This window comes from Salmo trutta, chromosome 23 (genome assembly GCF_901001165.1).
Source record: "Salmo trutta chromosome 23, fSalTru1.1, whole genome shotgun sequence".
NCBI classification, from domain to species: Eukaryota; Metazoa; Chordata; class Actinopteri; order Salmoniformes; family Salmonidae; genus Salmo; species Salmo trutta.
In genome coordinates this window covers 39,279,563-39,295,769 of record NC_042979.1, presented here as the reverse complement: position 1 = coordinate 39,295,769, position 16,207 = coordinate 39,279,563, and the positions used below count along the sequence as shown (strand labels likewise).

The following is a 16,207-nucleotide window of genomic DNA, read 5'->3' as shown; positions in this document are numbered from 1 at the left end:
ACACCTTGCACAGCGCTCCTACTGACAGGCATAACCATGTGCTTACCAACTGAAAAAGGCATCAAAGTGGTAATTGTTTGATAAGTGCGGGTGCTATTTTCATGAATGGTATTGCTTTGGTAGCACTGTACTTTAGAACACTACATACCTGATGTTGATATTTCTCTCTCATACAGATGTAGGATCCTAATTTGATCACTTTTGTTGCTGAATATGTTCATGCTCACCAGGAAATGCAAACTAGTGGTGTATTTGAGTTTTAAAAAGGCTTCTGAAGTTTATAATTTCCACTTGGAACTTTCAGACTTGATTTGCCCTAATAAAAAATTGATCAACCCCTACAAAAATGTCTGTTAATTATATTCCACATAATAATTAGCGTTTCCTGTTGCTGCAGGATTATTTTCCTGCTGTAACAAACTGGCTAAATTAAGATTCTACCCCAGTAGTTTTTGCTTGGTGACAATTAAAATGTACCAGACCATGGTCAAATACTTTCAAATAGTTCAATCTGCTATTGCTACATCCATTTTTTTGACTTTTAAATGAATTAATTGTACCCAATTATTCTTGAAGAATATAACTTAGAAATGCCTCATGAGTTTAGTTCAATTGTAGGTTCCCATCAGAATAGAACCCAACATATAAGCTTGTTTTATCTTTTGTTTGTAAACAAAGTCATTATAAACAAACACTTTATAGCCTTTAAACATGGTTGAAACTATATTTCTGATCTCATGGATGGTCATTTCTTGCATTTATAGCTCTGTCTATGAATTTGAGATTGGTTACATTTCTTCAGCTCCATCCCTCAGCTATTTACCAAATCAGTGGCGGGGCGCCCGCTTTGTTATTGTTTGAACTGCAGATTGCCCCTTTAAAGTATTTAATGTGCATTTGATTTAGCTTGCCAGGTATAATGAAACCAATGGAATAGTCCCAAAAATGGGACTATTAGAAATGTAAGAGTACATTTCCTCTCGTGACATTGTAATGTCTTAGTAGATCCCAGGTACATGGTGAATAATATAGCCAACTTTTTTTTAAAGTCAAACCATTTTTATTATGATCAACTTGTGGACACATTAACAATTACCTGTACTATTGACCTTTTGCTGTTGACAATACCTTAAAACTTCAAAATTGCAGACTTCCTGTGTTCTCACTCTTCCTTTTCGATCAATACCCCTCTTTCTGTACAGGATCACTTAAGGCCAAAAACCGAGCAAGAGGGCCATTAAAGAGAAAAAAACATATGACCGTTAAAGCTTCAGTTTATATTTATTTTACCAAAGTTATTTGAATACGTTTTTAAGAGAACATTCTTCAGACCTCAGTAATTTGATTCAGCTGGTCTGGATGACGCTGGTGCCATGTGAAAATTGAACACATATTGCTCAAACTCATAAGAGAAAGGCTCCCTCTACGAAACGTCTATTTTATGGTGAGATTTTTCTGGCGAGCTGCCAGCCACAGCAAGCTGATTTCCTAGTGTGGGTGGAAGCACTGTATTTAAAAAACTCTATGGACAGAAAAGATAGATGCATTCAGTAATTGTACTGTCATTCAGCGTCCTTGTAATGTTCATGCCGAAGGTAGCTCTGGATAAGAGTTTCTGCTAAACGACACAAATTACATTATAATCCAAATGGGATGAATTCTTTTTAAATGTCATTGGAAAAAGGCATGCCACAATGTTGAGACAATGTGGTCTCTCACAGCAACAAAACAGCTGAGGCATTCAATAGTGTGCGGATATCAATCTCTCTTTCAAAACAAGGTGGCCCTCCAACCGGATTCCAACGAACCAAAAATAGAACCCTGTGGAACACCACAAGTAATCCTTACTTTTATCCACAGCAAATACAATAAAAACATATAGGTTCACATCTGTGCACATGCATCGTGTGTGTGAGTGCGTGTGCACGTGTGGGTGTGCATGTGATATCCTATAGGTAGTAACTTCAGAAAAACAACAGACTAGGTCAAGTTTTGTCCACCATTTTATGTTTTGAAAGAACTGAAGGCTTAAGTACATCAAAAGGGGGCAACTGTACAAGAATGGAAGGACAAACAAACAAACTAAAGACTGTGTGGTTAAAGGGATGTTGAATCCCAACAGCAGCTCTCCATGCATACAAGGATAAAGATAAGGTAAGAGCACCATCCTCATCCATAAGTAAAGGTAGTTACAGTCAAAAGGAAGGCAGCTTGATTCTCCATATCAGAAACACTCCTAGTCCTACCAGCTTCTAGTAGGCACCAAACAGGAAAACAACAGTCCAAAACGAGGAGGTACTACATGAATTTGTCCAATAAGAAACGCTCATTTCCGTTTTCCATTAAAAAACATTTTGCTACTGTGTGTCTGAATGAACACGACCCAGTTAAAGTTGGTTTATTTGCCAACTACACAAATCCCTGATTAGTTTCTCTGTACCAACACCAATATTCAGAAAGGTCCCCACAAGGAACAATTTTGTGGGGACAATTTCAATCATGTTTTGTGCGGACAATTCCAAATAAGTATATAGAAGTGGTCTTTAAGATTTTTTTAGATTAGGGGTGCCATTGTTGGATGTACCCATAAAGCATCTCAGTTCTAAGCACATTTCTTATATGTTATAATCCTACATTGTGGGGACTTTAAGAATCAAAATCAGAGTGCTGGGTTTCAGCAGTAAGAACATAGAAAGACCTTCAGACTGAGGTAAGTACGGTGTGTGTGTGTGTGTGTGTGTGTGTGTGTGTGTGTGTGTGTGTGTGTGTGTGTGTGTGTGTGTGTGTGTGTGTGGGTGTGTGTGTGTGTGTGTGTGTGCATGACTCCCCTCTTCGACGTGTAGAAGTGCATTTGGTACAATATACTGTAGAAGTGTATCTGGTACACTATAGTGATATAAACTGATATAAACTCTTATGTAGTGACGAATGAGCCAATATTCAAATATGAAAACTTCATCCATATGTTACAGCTATCAATTCATAATCCAAACAGTGTGATGCTGGAAAATCGTTAGATATGTTGTAGCTACTTGTGTTGTGTATTTAAATGGTGACTGTAAATGGTATCATTGCAATTCCATCAAGCAACGAGTCAGATAGCAATATACATTATATCTAATTTCCGCATACGACAGTTTATTGTTACAAAATATCGAAGTTGTAACCAACTATTACTGGTGTGTACTGCAAGCAATGACTGAGTCTAAAAGATAATGACCATGATATCTTTATATTAACTTTATCAATGTAATTCTAATTCTCATCAATGCTATTTCATCGATCAGTCCCCACTGTGTGCAGAGTGAATTGTAAAGTAGATCGGCTTTCATTGCCATGTTGTAAGCAAATGCGGTTTGTCAGTGGGTCACCCATCCTTCAACAAACTCTTTCAAGAAATATGCCACCTAGATCAGACATCTATCCGATCAGGGATTCCTCAGTGTGATAAAATATATAAGGCACGCTAGAGTCTTCCGGATAACCTTGCTACAGTACTTTGTATCTGCATTTTACACTCTCCAATGTTTTTTCTAAATACATTTTCAGTTTCACAGTCCTTTTCCATTGTCTTTTGAATTGTTTAATATTTGTTTATCTCTACCTAGAAACAGAGTGGTCGGGGTGGTGGAGTGAGAATCTACATCTCGGGTGAGGGTCAGTCAGCCAACATGGAAAGGAAACAAAGATGAAAACAGAAAAAGTATCTTCAGCTCTTGATGAAATCAAGCCGACTGCTCTGTAAGGCTTTAGTTGCTACTCATACAAAGACTAGAAATAGACGGGGCAGTAATCTAAGGTCCACGGGGAATATCATGTATTTAAGTGTCTCTCTCTTCAGTCTCTTAGTCTTTGAGTGACCTGGTGTGGTGTTGGATGGGTTTAGGGAGGGGTGGGGTGGTGTGGTGTGGGATCGGTGACCTCAGAAGAGGTTGGTAAGTGTGGCTGGGATGGGGTAGGTAATATCAGAAAAGGCTGGTAAGGGCGGTCTGTGATGGGGTGGTGTTGGTGACATCAGAAGAGGCTGGTAAGGGTGGTCTGGGAAGGACTCATACTCATGGAGTCGTGGGGGTCCATGCCCCCCGGCACGGCGGTCAGTAGAGGGTTAACCGACGGAATAGAGGGGCTTGTCAGGTCCGTGAGGGTGGTGTGGGTGCTGGAAGGACTCATTGAGGCATTGGAGAGCTCGGAGTGGGGGCCCGAAGGCGACCCCCCTGGTAGAGTGGACCCGTCCGACACCTTGTCCATCCCTGTGCTCTCCTGACGTAGTAGGTTCCGTCTAAACTTGGCCCTGGCGTTTTGGAACCAAACCTTCAAAGAACCAAAAACATATTTAAATGTTTGCTCATTAGAAAAGTGTTAGTGTGGTGAACAGAAGCTGCAGGGCTGCGGGGAGGGGGGGGGGGGGGTAGAGAGCAAGAGAGACAGAAAGAGAGAGGGGGGAGGGGGGAGAGTGTTTCAAATCAAAACGACAAACATGAAAAATGGAATTCATCAAAGCCAAACGCTGGCTTTGTTGTCCTCGTTTTGTTCATTAGATCTGTGTTTTGCAGCATGTCAGTTTTTTCTCATTTGCAGTTATTTATACTTGTGCAAACGGTCCGTTGTGTGTTTTTGAATTCCCCTATCGAATGCTAAACAGCTGGTATGATAACTCGCTGACACTTTTTTCTCACATAAAAAAAAATATTTAAAAAGCTTTGGGTCCTCTCTTGATAGGCTATGACTTATACCAAGAGATATCTCTACTGATTGTGTGAGGACTAAATGTTTTTACTCTTGTGTAATTGTACGGATTATGTTGAATGGGATGGAAATACCTTGGCCGGTATGTTTGGGATAATCGTATTACTTGAGCGATTACATAAATCAAAAACTTCCCTGATAGATTTGTCTTGCATTTTGCACCATTATTATTTTCATTATTACCACAGTACAGATTCAGGGAGCGCAATTTCTAATATTATGTTGTGTCAATGTTTACTACTACTACATGTAAAACAAGTACACATATAGTGGTGGAAAAAGTACTCAATGTACTCAATTGTCATACTTGAGTAAAAGTAAAGATACCTTAACAGAAATTGACAAGTAAAAGTAAAAGTAACCCGGTAAAATACAGCTTGAGTAAAAGTCTAAAAGTATTTGGTTTAAATGTGCTTAAGTACTATGGTGGAAAAAGTACTCAACTGTCATACTTGAGTAAAAGTAAAAAGTTAAGTAAATGCTTACATCAAATTCCTTATATTAAGCAAACCAGACGGCACAATTTAGTATTTTTTTAAAAATGTATTTACGGACAGCTAGGGGCACACCAACACTCAGACATCACTTACAAACACAGTATTTGTGTTTAGTGAGTCCGCCAGATCAGAGGCAGTAGGGATGACAACACGTTATATTGATAGGTGCATGAATTAGACCATGTTGGTGTCCTGCTAAGCATTCTAAATGTAACGAGCACTTTTGGGTGTCAGGGAAAATGTATGGAGTAAAAAGTACATATTTTCATTAGGAATGTAGTGGAGTAAAAGTAAAAGTTGCCCAAAATATAAACAGTAAAGTACAAATAAACCCACAAAACTACTTAAGTAGTACTTTAAAGTATTTTTTTACCATCCAATGTGGCCCAGGTTGTTATCAACATTTTCATGTGGTTCATTACCACATTATCACAGCACAGATAGTACATTATCTTACCACTGAACACCACTAAACAATAATTTTGCAGTAGCATAATAGCATTATCATGATGTAAGTCAACATCAGCCCATCTCACAGTTAATACATTATCATACTCCTAAATACTACATTTCCACAAAGGAAAGAGATACTGTATATACATGTTCAACTTAATTATGTGGGATTGGGACTGTGGTGCACTAAACCGAAGCATGCAGATATCCAGAACAAATTAGAATGATGTACATACAGTATTTGTGACTGGTTAAATGCAATGCAGCTCACACTTATCCAATGAGCATCAAGGCAGTTTGCACTTATCCAATGAGCATCAAGGCAGTTTGCACTTATCCAATGAGCATCAAGGCAGTTTGCACTTATCCAATGAGCATCAATGCAGTTTGCACTTATCCAATGAGCATCAAGGCAGTTTGCACTTATCCAATGAGCATCAAGGCAGTTTGCACTTATCCAATGAGCATCAAGGCAGTTTGCACTTATCCAATGAGCATCAAGGCAGTTTGCACTTATCCAATGAGCATCAAGGCAGTTTGCACTTATCCAATGAGCATCAAGGCAGTTTGCGCTTATCCAATGAGCATCAATGCCCGTATTCGTCTCATAGTAGAAGTGCTGCTCTAGGATCTGGACCCCCTGTCCTTATCATCTGTATTATTAATATTATCTCAAATGCAAAACTGATCCTAGATCAGCACTCATAGTCAGACTCTTTTTCAATATGGGCCTAGAAGTGGACTATATACAATAACATACATGTGTGTAAATAATGATCCTTTATAAAAGGAATCCTCTTTCTCACCTGCAGCACCCGTTTGGTGAGACCTGTCTTCTGGGCCAACTGTTTCAGGTCCTTGGCATCCGGATTGTGGTTGATGGCAAAGTAGGACTTCATGGTCCTCAGTTGGTGGTGTTTGAAGGAGGTGCGCATGCGCTTGGACTTGGAGCTGGAGGAGTAGTGGGAGTCTCGGTCCAGGTGGTCTCCATCGTTCTCGTTACAACTTAACGCTGAAGGGGGCGGGACAACACACACAGTTTAGTTTATGGTTATGATAGGATACAATATGATTCTATACGATACAATAAGATATGTACGATACTTTGTTGACCATTTTCATGGAATTACATTTATTGTAATCTCCCGTGGGCAGATTCTCGGGTCGAGATTCACCGGAACTCTAAATGTATCTCAAGTATAGATACAGTAATGTATCACGCAGCAGACCAAATTATTCGAGATTTTACTTCTGTGTTGACTGAGATGACATTTATTGTTAGGATCATTGGGATTACATAATCAGAGTTTTCTAATGTGTTGTTGTTGAGAATTCTACGGCAGACAGACAGTGTGTGTGTCTTGTTTGTTGACAGGAAAGATCATTACTCCTTAATACCCACAACTCTGAGAGAAAATGAAACAAATAATAAATAATATAAATAAATAATATGTTGCCATGAAAACGCACGAGATTGACTGGGTAGCAACACATATCTTTAGTGTTCTCATCACTGTGTAATTAGTACGGTGTAAAAAAAAGTATTGCAATTGATCATTATTAGACTGGGGTTACAGCATGTTCCCTTTTTGCTTCTGTAAGTAATAACACAATAATTGTTGTATTTACTGGAAAAATCACTGTAAAGTGTTACTAATCATTCCTTTTAAAACGGGGACAACAAATCCATTTGCCAAAGTAGTCAAGAGATAATACAACGAGAAATGCCTAGCGCATATTAATGACTTTTTCCAAAAGAACACCTTCAGGAGTAACACAGAGTTATGGCTGCTGCCATGTATTTTCACAGTGAAGGGACAGCGTGATGCAGTGCAGTCAGGGTTTGATAGAATCTGGACCTCTAGATGATTGTGAAAGGTATGTCAACAAACGCCCTCAGGTGGCAGCAAAACTCCAAAACAGAAAGAAAGAACGAAAGAATGAAAGAACGAAAGACAGAAAGAAAGTAAATAAGAAAGAAAAAGGGAAAGAAAGACAAATAAAGGCCTTATTCTATATTGTATAACACTGCAGGCTAGAATGTCATTAGATTTGAGATGTAGGGTCAGAGAAGTGGGACAGAGAAAAGGAAGATAGCCCTAGGCCTATGTTAGTTGATTTTAGGTTGAAAACCTGTATTTCATTCAAATGTAATTAGACTTTATTTTATATATCGTTTATTTATGTATTTATATATCAGATTTGGAGGAAATTCTGCAAATAATAGTACCCATTTATATATCAATTTTATATCACAATCCTGACTAAAAAATATATTTGTTTATGAAATAGGTCTTTAAAATGATGTATAAATATTATGTAATTACATTTTCATGCTCATGTTTAGTGAAGCACACTCAGAACTATACAAAATGTTATGCAAAGAAAATCCACAATCTCTTTCCCAAAACAGAATGCCAGAGAATGGATCCAATCTTTTAACTATTGGCGCTACCATTCATGTTTAACTCGAGTGCTTACTGCGGCTATCGACTTTTCGCCTTTCTTATTCAAATCACCTTATGCCGCCGCATTATAGAGCTACACAAATTTAGATTGTAGATCGTATCCTATTCTCGAAAAACAGATATACGTTCATTGGGGAGGACAGGCTCGTGATAATGGCTGGAGCGGAATTGGTGGAATGATGGTGTCATTCCTTTCCATTTGCTCCGTTCCAGCCATTATTCTGAGCCGTCCTCCCCCTCTGCAGCCTCCTGTGATATACATATCTAGGCCTATCCTTATTAGGCCAATCCTTATTGTCCGGATCCTACACATGTAACTAAATATATGAATGATAAGTAGACATACTGAATACCAAGTATCGCTTTTCAAAATGTCAGTCGTGTGTTTTTTTTCCCCAAAAGTATTCCAGAACAAGAGCTACGTGGTGGTGCGCAAGTCGGCTGTTTATTTATGAAGGGGTAACATATTACTGGATGTGGGAGACTTGCTCTCCAGCCTAACTGGGGTAGTTTAAATCAGGATTCTACACAGCTGCTCCCATGTTCTACAAGCAATCCGACATTGATTTACCGACCCAAAAACCCAACAAACAGCGAGACTCAACAAGTGAACGTGGGGCTGGGAATTTGGTCGTCTGTCTCTCTCTGTCTCTCTCTGTCTCTCTCTGTCTCTCTCTCTCTCTCTCATCTTTTTTGAAGTCCTACTCCCCATCTGAGCTATTTTCCACTTGTCTGCTTCTATTGTCGTCTAAAAATCTTTCACATCGAACCACTCTCTGTTTTTAACGAGGTTTGAGAGAGGTTCCAAGTTTTGAGAGGTTTTAGAAGACTAAATCGACTGTGTATGAGAAAATGTTCAATGGAAATTAGTGTAACATTTTTTATAATAATCTAATGGAGTGTTTCAAGACATGATTTCATTATTCACACGTCACTCTATAGCATATTGAAATGGAACATACAGAATATTTGGGTAGGACATTGAGTAGGCATTCAGAAGCAGTTTCTCTTTGAATGCATTAACGCCGTTTAGTTAGTGGGCTATGCGAGTTCATCTCGTATATTTTCTTTATTATAGATCGTTTATCTTAATCTGTTAGATTGGAAGTGGGCGTATCAGTGGGCCCAAGCGCGCTCCCATTCCACAAATCAACAGAGGCTTCCATTGAACTTCACATTTTTCCCTCACATCTTTGACCAAATAATACATCTTGTTAGAATAATGCTATCTAATAAAGGTGAGTTATTCAATAAATCAACATAGATATCCGCCAGATGAAAAATACGGCAGGCTTAGTCTCTGCGTAAAAACATCCAAAGCACAACATTGTGTAATATTTCGTACAATTTGATGGAAGCATTTAGTTCATGCATAAGCCTACTGATTAACTGCTCATTGTTTTCCAATGTTTCAAAGTTTGTATAGACATTTGTATTTCCCAAAACGGTTCAGACAAAATGTGATATTTCTCACTGAAAGTAGGTAACCCAGTCCATCGAAATAAGCGACAGATCTTTTTCAGAAGAGTGTATTTCCATCAAACTAAAATAGTTGAAATGAGTCCATCAGTAGTCTTTAGCTGTTAATACACTATGAAATAGAGTAGTCCTTTTTTCTTTCATTTCAGCATTACTCAACCACATTACAACTGTGTGTTACTGCTTCGTAGCACTTTGTAGATGACCATAATACCATTCATGGGTAACCGGTATATACAAACTCGTCCTACCTGCGTTGTAAGCAGCCAGATCTGCTCCAGGCCCGGGACTTTTCCTTTTCCTCGGCCTTCCTTTCTGCCCCGTACCGACGCCGTTGTAATACTGCATCCCCAGCGAGTTGCCCGTGCCACTCTCGCCAAGTCCTTTGCCCGAGGCTACATCTCCCGCGTGATTGAAATGCGCTTGATATTCCCCTTGTATGAGTGTCTCAAAGTGGAGCCGGCAGTACACAAGACTGTCCCGCATTCCGAAGTGATCTCCGGTCGTGAGCATTTTGTTGCAGCTAGTACAGGTGAAACAGTTCAAGTGGTAGACCAAATCCCTCGCCCGCATGACCATCTCCGACGCCGAGATCCCGAGATGGCACCGGGCGCACCTCTGGACGGAAAACCTCCTGCTTGGGAGAAGAGAGCGGATGACACAAACACGTACAGAATTTAGATTCACAACATGGTCAGCAAACTTTAGTTTGTGGACATTACGATGAAGAACATTGATGTAAAGTTGTTATTAAGCAATACAGGCATATTAATTATCATGCGTAAAAGCTGTCATGCCTTCAGGCCTTCATATTTGATTGTGTATTCTTGCTAACGTTTAAGTTCCCTGCTCAGAACATTTACATTTTAGTAATTTAGCAGACGCTCTTATCCAGAGCGACTTACAGTAGTGATGTGTATTCTTGCCATTTTGCCACTTCAAATATGACTAGCAAAGCATCCAAAGCAAGCACAGGCCTGCCAGAATCGTAATAGCATAGGCTATTTTGTTGTCATTTGTATATAATAAATGGATAACAAGCTACCATGCTTTGGGAACATTAGCCTATACCATCACTAACTCTCTGAAAGGGGTTACAGGCTTGTCATTGGAGTAGCAGCAGCTGGTGCCTAAGTATGCTAGTTGTAGGCGTAATTGGATATCGCTCTTGTTTTCATGCTTGGCCTGTTGTTGTTGTTGTTGTTGTTGTCATAGCCGTAGCCTTGTGTCTTGGTTACCTGTAGTAATCTTCTTTGCAATAGATGCTGCCGTCTTTACTGAAACAGGTAAGCTCGGACTCGAGGTTTAGTTTGCACTCGCAGCACTTGAGACAGCGCATGTGCCACTGTTTGTCCACCGCGAGCAAGTAGTAGCGGTCAGATATCTTTCCCCCGCAGCCCGCGCACAAGGCCACACGGTCGCTGTTGATGGACGTCATACTCTGAACAGGGAATGGGAAATCAGTTTTATGTTTACAATAAGATTACTACATTATTGATAGTATATCACCAATGGATGTCAAGGCCAATACCGTACAATAGTCAACATTTTACGCACACATATTTAATATGTGTTCATATACTTTTTAGGGATACAGCCATGAAAGCAATATATAAAATGGTAACACTAGATATACCCTAAATGTGGGATGATGTAACACGTAGGCCTAACACGTAGGCCTAAAAGGTAGGCCTAACACGTAATCCTAGCCCGGAATATTTGAATGCAGCAGAAACCTTATTTGTTTGTTGAGGCATGTACATCATATATTATGAAAGACAAATATATATGTAATTTCGCATCCTTATCAACATTTCTTTCACATGAAACACTCAATATTATCACAAATGAACGGATCGTGGTAACCTATTGCAAAAAATATTCGATTGGGCCAAATGTAAAAAAATAATAAAAGATCAAACATTATAATTGTGTTTAGAGCAATGAAGGTTTCTGGAAGATAACCTTATTTTACATATTTTGGACAATTCTTATAATATCCCACCTAAATAGGCTATCAAAGTGGTGAAGATTATTATCTGTTAGATGTAATTATTGGATTGTGAATGAACATGCATGGCCTTAATTAAAATGGGTAGAGATAGGACCATGGTTAGTGTAAATGTTTTTACCATCATTCTAACTGGGACTATTACATGCATCTGAAAAAAAACTCCGTGAATCAAATGATACCGTTATTGTAGGCTAACATGTTTTTCCAGAGTTATACGAAATACTAACCAATAAATCATCAATAATATACTTTACGCACATAGGGTTTGCAAATGTGAACGGCTAACGGCTAAGTGCTGCTTGCTATCTTATAAAGAATGATATTTTAATCGCAGTTCACTTTCTAAGCATATATTCCGTCGAAATGAAATCTTTACGTGTGCTTTCACATGCCTGAACAGCATTCACCCACCGTCTCAGTTTCCCCCATGTCTATAGCCGAACTGATGGCGGTAGATTCGCCCTTCACCCTCCGGTCCATCTCGTCGATGACCCCCTGCATCTCGCCTCCGGGTAGCCCGTGGAAGAGCATCGTGGAGACTGGAGGGCTACACTTGCAAGCGTCTCCCTCAGATCTGCAGGCCAAAACTTCCATGAGACGCACATTTAGCCCATGCATTTAAAGTGAATGGCTCCAATCTATTGTTTTAGAAAGTCAAAAAATCCAAGCCAAGAATGATGGTAGGCTACAAAAAAATAGAAGGATATTGAGAAAACATTTTCGTTTACAGCACTTTGTAATTGCTTTGTAATTGCTTTGTAATTGCTTTGTAATTGCAGGCATTATTATAGTAAATATTCAGTTTTCTATATAGGCTATAGTTTACACCATCTTTGAACACGTTATGAAAATCATACAAAATATCCTACTATTTACAAACAATAGGTCAGAAGTGTTATAGAAACATACCAGCAAACCACAATGTCAATTCTGGGTCCAGTAACAGCGCTCAACTTGCAGATTTCAAGATGCACAAAAATGCACCAATTTCAGTCTGTCATCGGATTAAAGTAATCAAGGACTACTGCAAACGTTCAACTTGCATTACGACCAAAATGGACAAGGCAAAAATTATTCCAAGAGACAATACAGAAAGAAAAAACAACTAAAAACACGGCAGAATTGTAGTGGTGAGTATCCTGGCCTCCACTCTTGAATTCACAACAGCGAATTTCAATACTGCTTGTGGATGCTGGCGCAAAACATTTCAAAACCGACGAATATCGATCGAATATAACAGAATAACAAACGCAAGGAAGGAATGCGTAAAAACGCACAATTGTTCGTGTCCAGCACTGGTTATTACAAAACAGACGTTTTCTTACAGGTATCCAGCTCTTCGGCAAAGCGATCACTGAGCTCTATGTGTGTGCAGTTTAGGAGGAGGAGTTGACTATTCGTTCGATGAGTACAAATCTCTTATCAAGACTCTCCGCACCGGCCTCACAGCCTCGTTTCGCTTCCCACCTTCTCCGTACCTATAGCTACACTCCGCGCCTTTTTTACTGGGACTCGTACGTCACGCAGCTATTTCACTCGTTCATTGGTTTGCAAACGTCACCAAAATGATCCTTATTACAATATTGCTCGAGTTTTAAATGTAAAAGCCTAAATGAAGACCGTTATGTCTATTGGTGTTGTTCAGCGTCATTGTTTCCTTGTGGTCTTCGAGTTTTAATCATTTCTATAAAAGACAAAAGGATTATTATTATATTTTCACTTTTCATGTAATTTAATCTCAGGACAGTTAGTGTTTACATAACAACGCATAAACATTAGCAAACACGAATAACCTATTAAAAAAACGTATTTGCACGTAAAAAGTTATGTTAAAGTCTCCAGTTTTTGGAAATTGTGTGATGTCAGAACCATGGTATCCACGTTACAGTAGAAACATTTCTTTATTTAATTATTTATTTAGGTATGGACTGTACACTGCAATTCAGCTCTTAGCTGCCAATTATGTGTACACCATTCAATAAACTAAACTAAAACTAAGCTAAAGTCTAAGAAATGTTAGTAACTTATAGATGCTGGAATTCAATCACTCTCCCATTTGTGTCAAGCTACACTAGGACTATGTGAGGGATCTACCTAGTCTGGAAATAGAAATGCTCATGCATTAACAATTATATTTCACTGAAACGAATAGCATACTGTTTACAATCCTATTGATTGAATTTGAAAACAGAATACTCGGATTTGGCCATATATAACTGAACCTTATTATGCTTTCTGAGTTTATCACATTGGACGGTGAATGGGGACGCACTATGGCATGGTTGGCACAGTGCCGCGCGCGTGTGTGTGTGTGTGTGTGTGTGTGTGTGTGTGTGTGTGTGTGTGTGTGTGTGTGTGTGTGTGTGTGTGTGTGTGTGTGTGTGTGTGTGTGTGTGTGTGTGTTAATATGCGTGCCCGCGGCGTCTTTAGTCCATCTCAGAAAAGTTACAGAAAATCATTGTTTGTTTTTCTCTTGTTTTGTTATATAACTGTAATCACTATTAACATAACAACACCATTGTTGTTTTTATTAATTGTAATAATTTGTAGTTTAGCCTTGCCAACTGATTGTGTAAAAGAAGAATGAGAAAATCCGAAAATGAACTATTGGGCAAACTACACCCCAGACAGACGGTCAATGTCTGACTCCGCGGTGGAGTGCCATCCATCTCAACAAAGGGAAAGTGACAGGTGAACAAATCACAGGTCCTTCTTTACCTTACTGCACCTCTTAGCGACGTCATCCTTTCGCTGCCGCCGCTGACTCCTGGACCATCTGTTCGCAACCCCAACAGGCACATTGGACAACACAATGCCCGGACCAGCTCTGTCGCAACAGCCGTGACTTAAACTCCAACAAAGAAGAACAACGCCTTCGGCCGCAGGGGACCGGGGCTCTCGGTCGCCCCGGACATCATACCACCAGCGCCGGGGCTGCAGCAGAATAGCTTGTGATTAATCCATGTAATTAACAGCCATTGAGCGTGTCCTTACACTGATTTTACCTCCATATTTCTTCATCTGGCTGTGGCTATATTGGCTAACTTTCTGGGACTCATTGATGGGTGGCCAAATGAGGCATCCGAAATGTACAAAAATTATTTCGTACATTTTATTGAAGGGATCATTGGTTATTTTAATTTAGCCACATAAAGCAATACGAATGCGCTTACTCTTGGGTTATGCCATACCCTTGACATAGATATTTACGCATTTTTATCCACTTTGAAAACATATTTTTCCTTTGCTATAAAAATAGCAAAATCTGACAAATAACAATAGGCTATACTAATAATAATTATGATTCATTCTGTGTTAATTGAATATCTATGTATTGTTATTTTTCTTAGGGTGGTAGGCTATTATTTACATAGGTAAATCAGTTGCTATGTACATTAACATGACCTATAGGCCGATTACACGTTTATGTCACCAACAATCCTCAATAAAGACAGCATGGATGTAAAGAGTGCTATCACTCAACCAAAAAGTGTTACTTTGCTTGTTATGTGAGGATTAGTTTCGTTTAGTCACGCGAAGCTGGGAGCCTATACTGTCGACACACAAATGCTCGCGTGCCAAATGAGACGTGTATTGCATCGTTTACGATTCGTAACGCACCCCGTCTGCCTTGGATAACTTGGGTCTTCTGAAACACACCGGGAGAAAACGTCGTATTCTCAGGGGTCTCGGTGCTGTATACATGGCCATAATTGATGACACAATAGTATTCTTCTGCCTAGAATGCTGCTGGACACAGCGTAGTGCCATTCAAACATATGCAGCGTCCCATAAAACAAATACATTAAATATTAGGCAACGTTTCACTTTATACAGTAGCGACCTAAGTCAACATACAATGAATGTGTCGTCAAGATAATCGTTTTACTAACTAATCAGAGATAATACACATAATTGTTCTACTAATCACAGATTTTGTTATGGAAATGTACTTAATGAAACATAGGCTTTCAAATAACCTATAGTTTTCCTATAGACGTATGTTATACATTAAATCAGTGAGTAAAGTTTATGCATTTCCATGTTGTATTTTTACATGGGGTTATGCTACAACCACAATGAACAACTCGTTTGCATTATTTTCTTACAGTTTTGTGGTAAAGAAATTCACAGTAACAAAAAGAAGTGCATATTTTGCTATAGGTCTACTTCATAATTCTCCAATGAATAATTTCTCTTGCCTTACATAATCTAGGTTCATTTAAAGGGAAATTTCATCTCCAGCACCACCCCAACATCAACATATGTGAAAATTGGCGTTTCTATGTTTTGTTGTAAAAAAAGTAGAGGAAGATAAGTGTTTCACATGACATAATCGGCGTGCATCATGTGATTTTAACCAATTATGAGTAGGCATTGCCGTACTAATTGTCTACTAATTGGTTGATGATGTCATTGGAAACACGTCTTTTTACTACATATTTGTTTTATACCATTTTCACATATGTTGATGTTGGGGTGGTGATGGAGATGAATATGAACTTGATAATTGTTGAAATTTCCCTTTAATGCCACATCAAATATAATGT

The 16,207-nt window shown here is 39.0% G+C and overlaps 1 protein-coding gene across 3 annotated transcripts; it reads right to left on the bottom strand.

Moving 5' to 3' along the window:
* Positions 1-1,990: 1,990 nt before the first annotated feature.
* On the bottom strand, positions 1,991-14,640 carry lhx2a (LIM homeobox 2a). 3 transcript variants are annotated; one of them, XM_029710255.1, is made up of 6 exons: positions 14,376-14,640; positions 12,069-12,231; positions 10,882-11,084; positions 9,895-10,280; positions 6,503-6,708; positions 1,991-4,311 (listed from the first exon to the last, which is right to left on the bottom strand). In XM_029710255.1, the coding sequence occupies exons 1-6, from the start codon at positions 14,456-14,458 to the stop codon at positions 4,015-4,017; spliced, it is 1,338 nt and encodes a 445-aa protein (XP_029566115.1). In that variant the 5' UTR covers positions 14,459-14,640; the 3' UTR covers positions 1,991-4,014. The 3 variants fall into 3 exon arrangements, with proteins under 3 accessions (XP_029566115.1, XP_029566116.1, XP_029566117.1); XM_029710256.1 differs by having other exon boundaries at positions 9,895-10,277; XM_029710257.1 differs by lacking the exon at positions 14,376-14,640 and adding an exon at positions 12,567-13,148.
* Between the last annotated feature and the right edge of the window lie 1,567 nt (positions 14,641-16,207).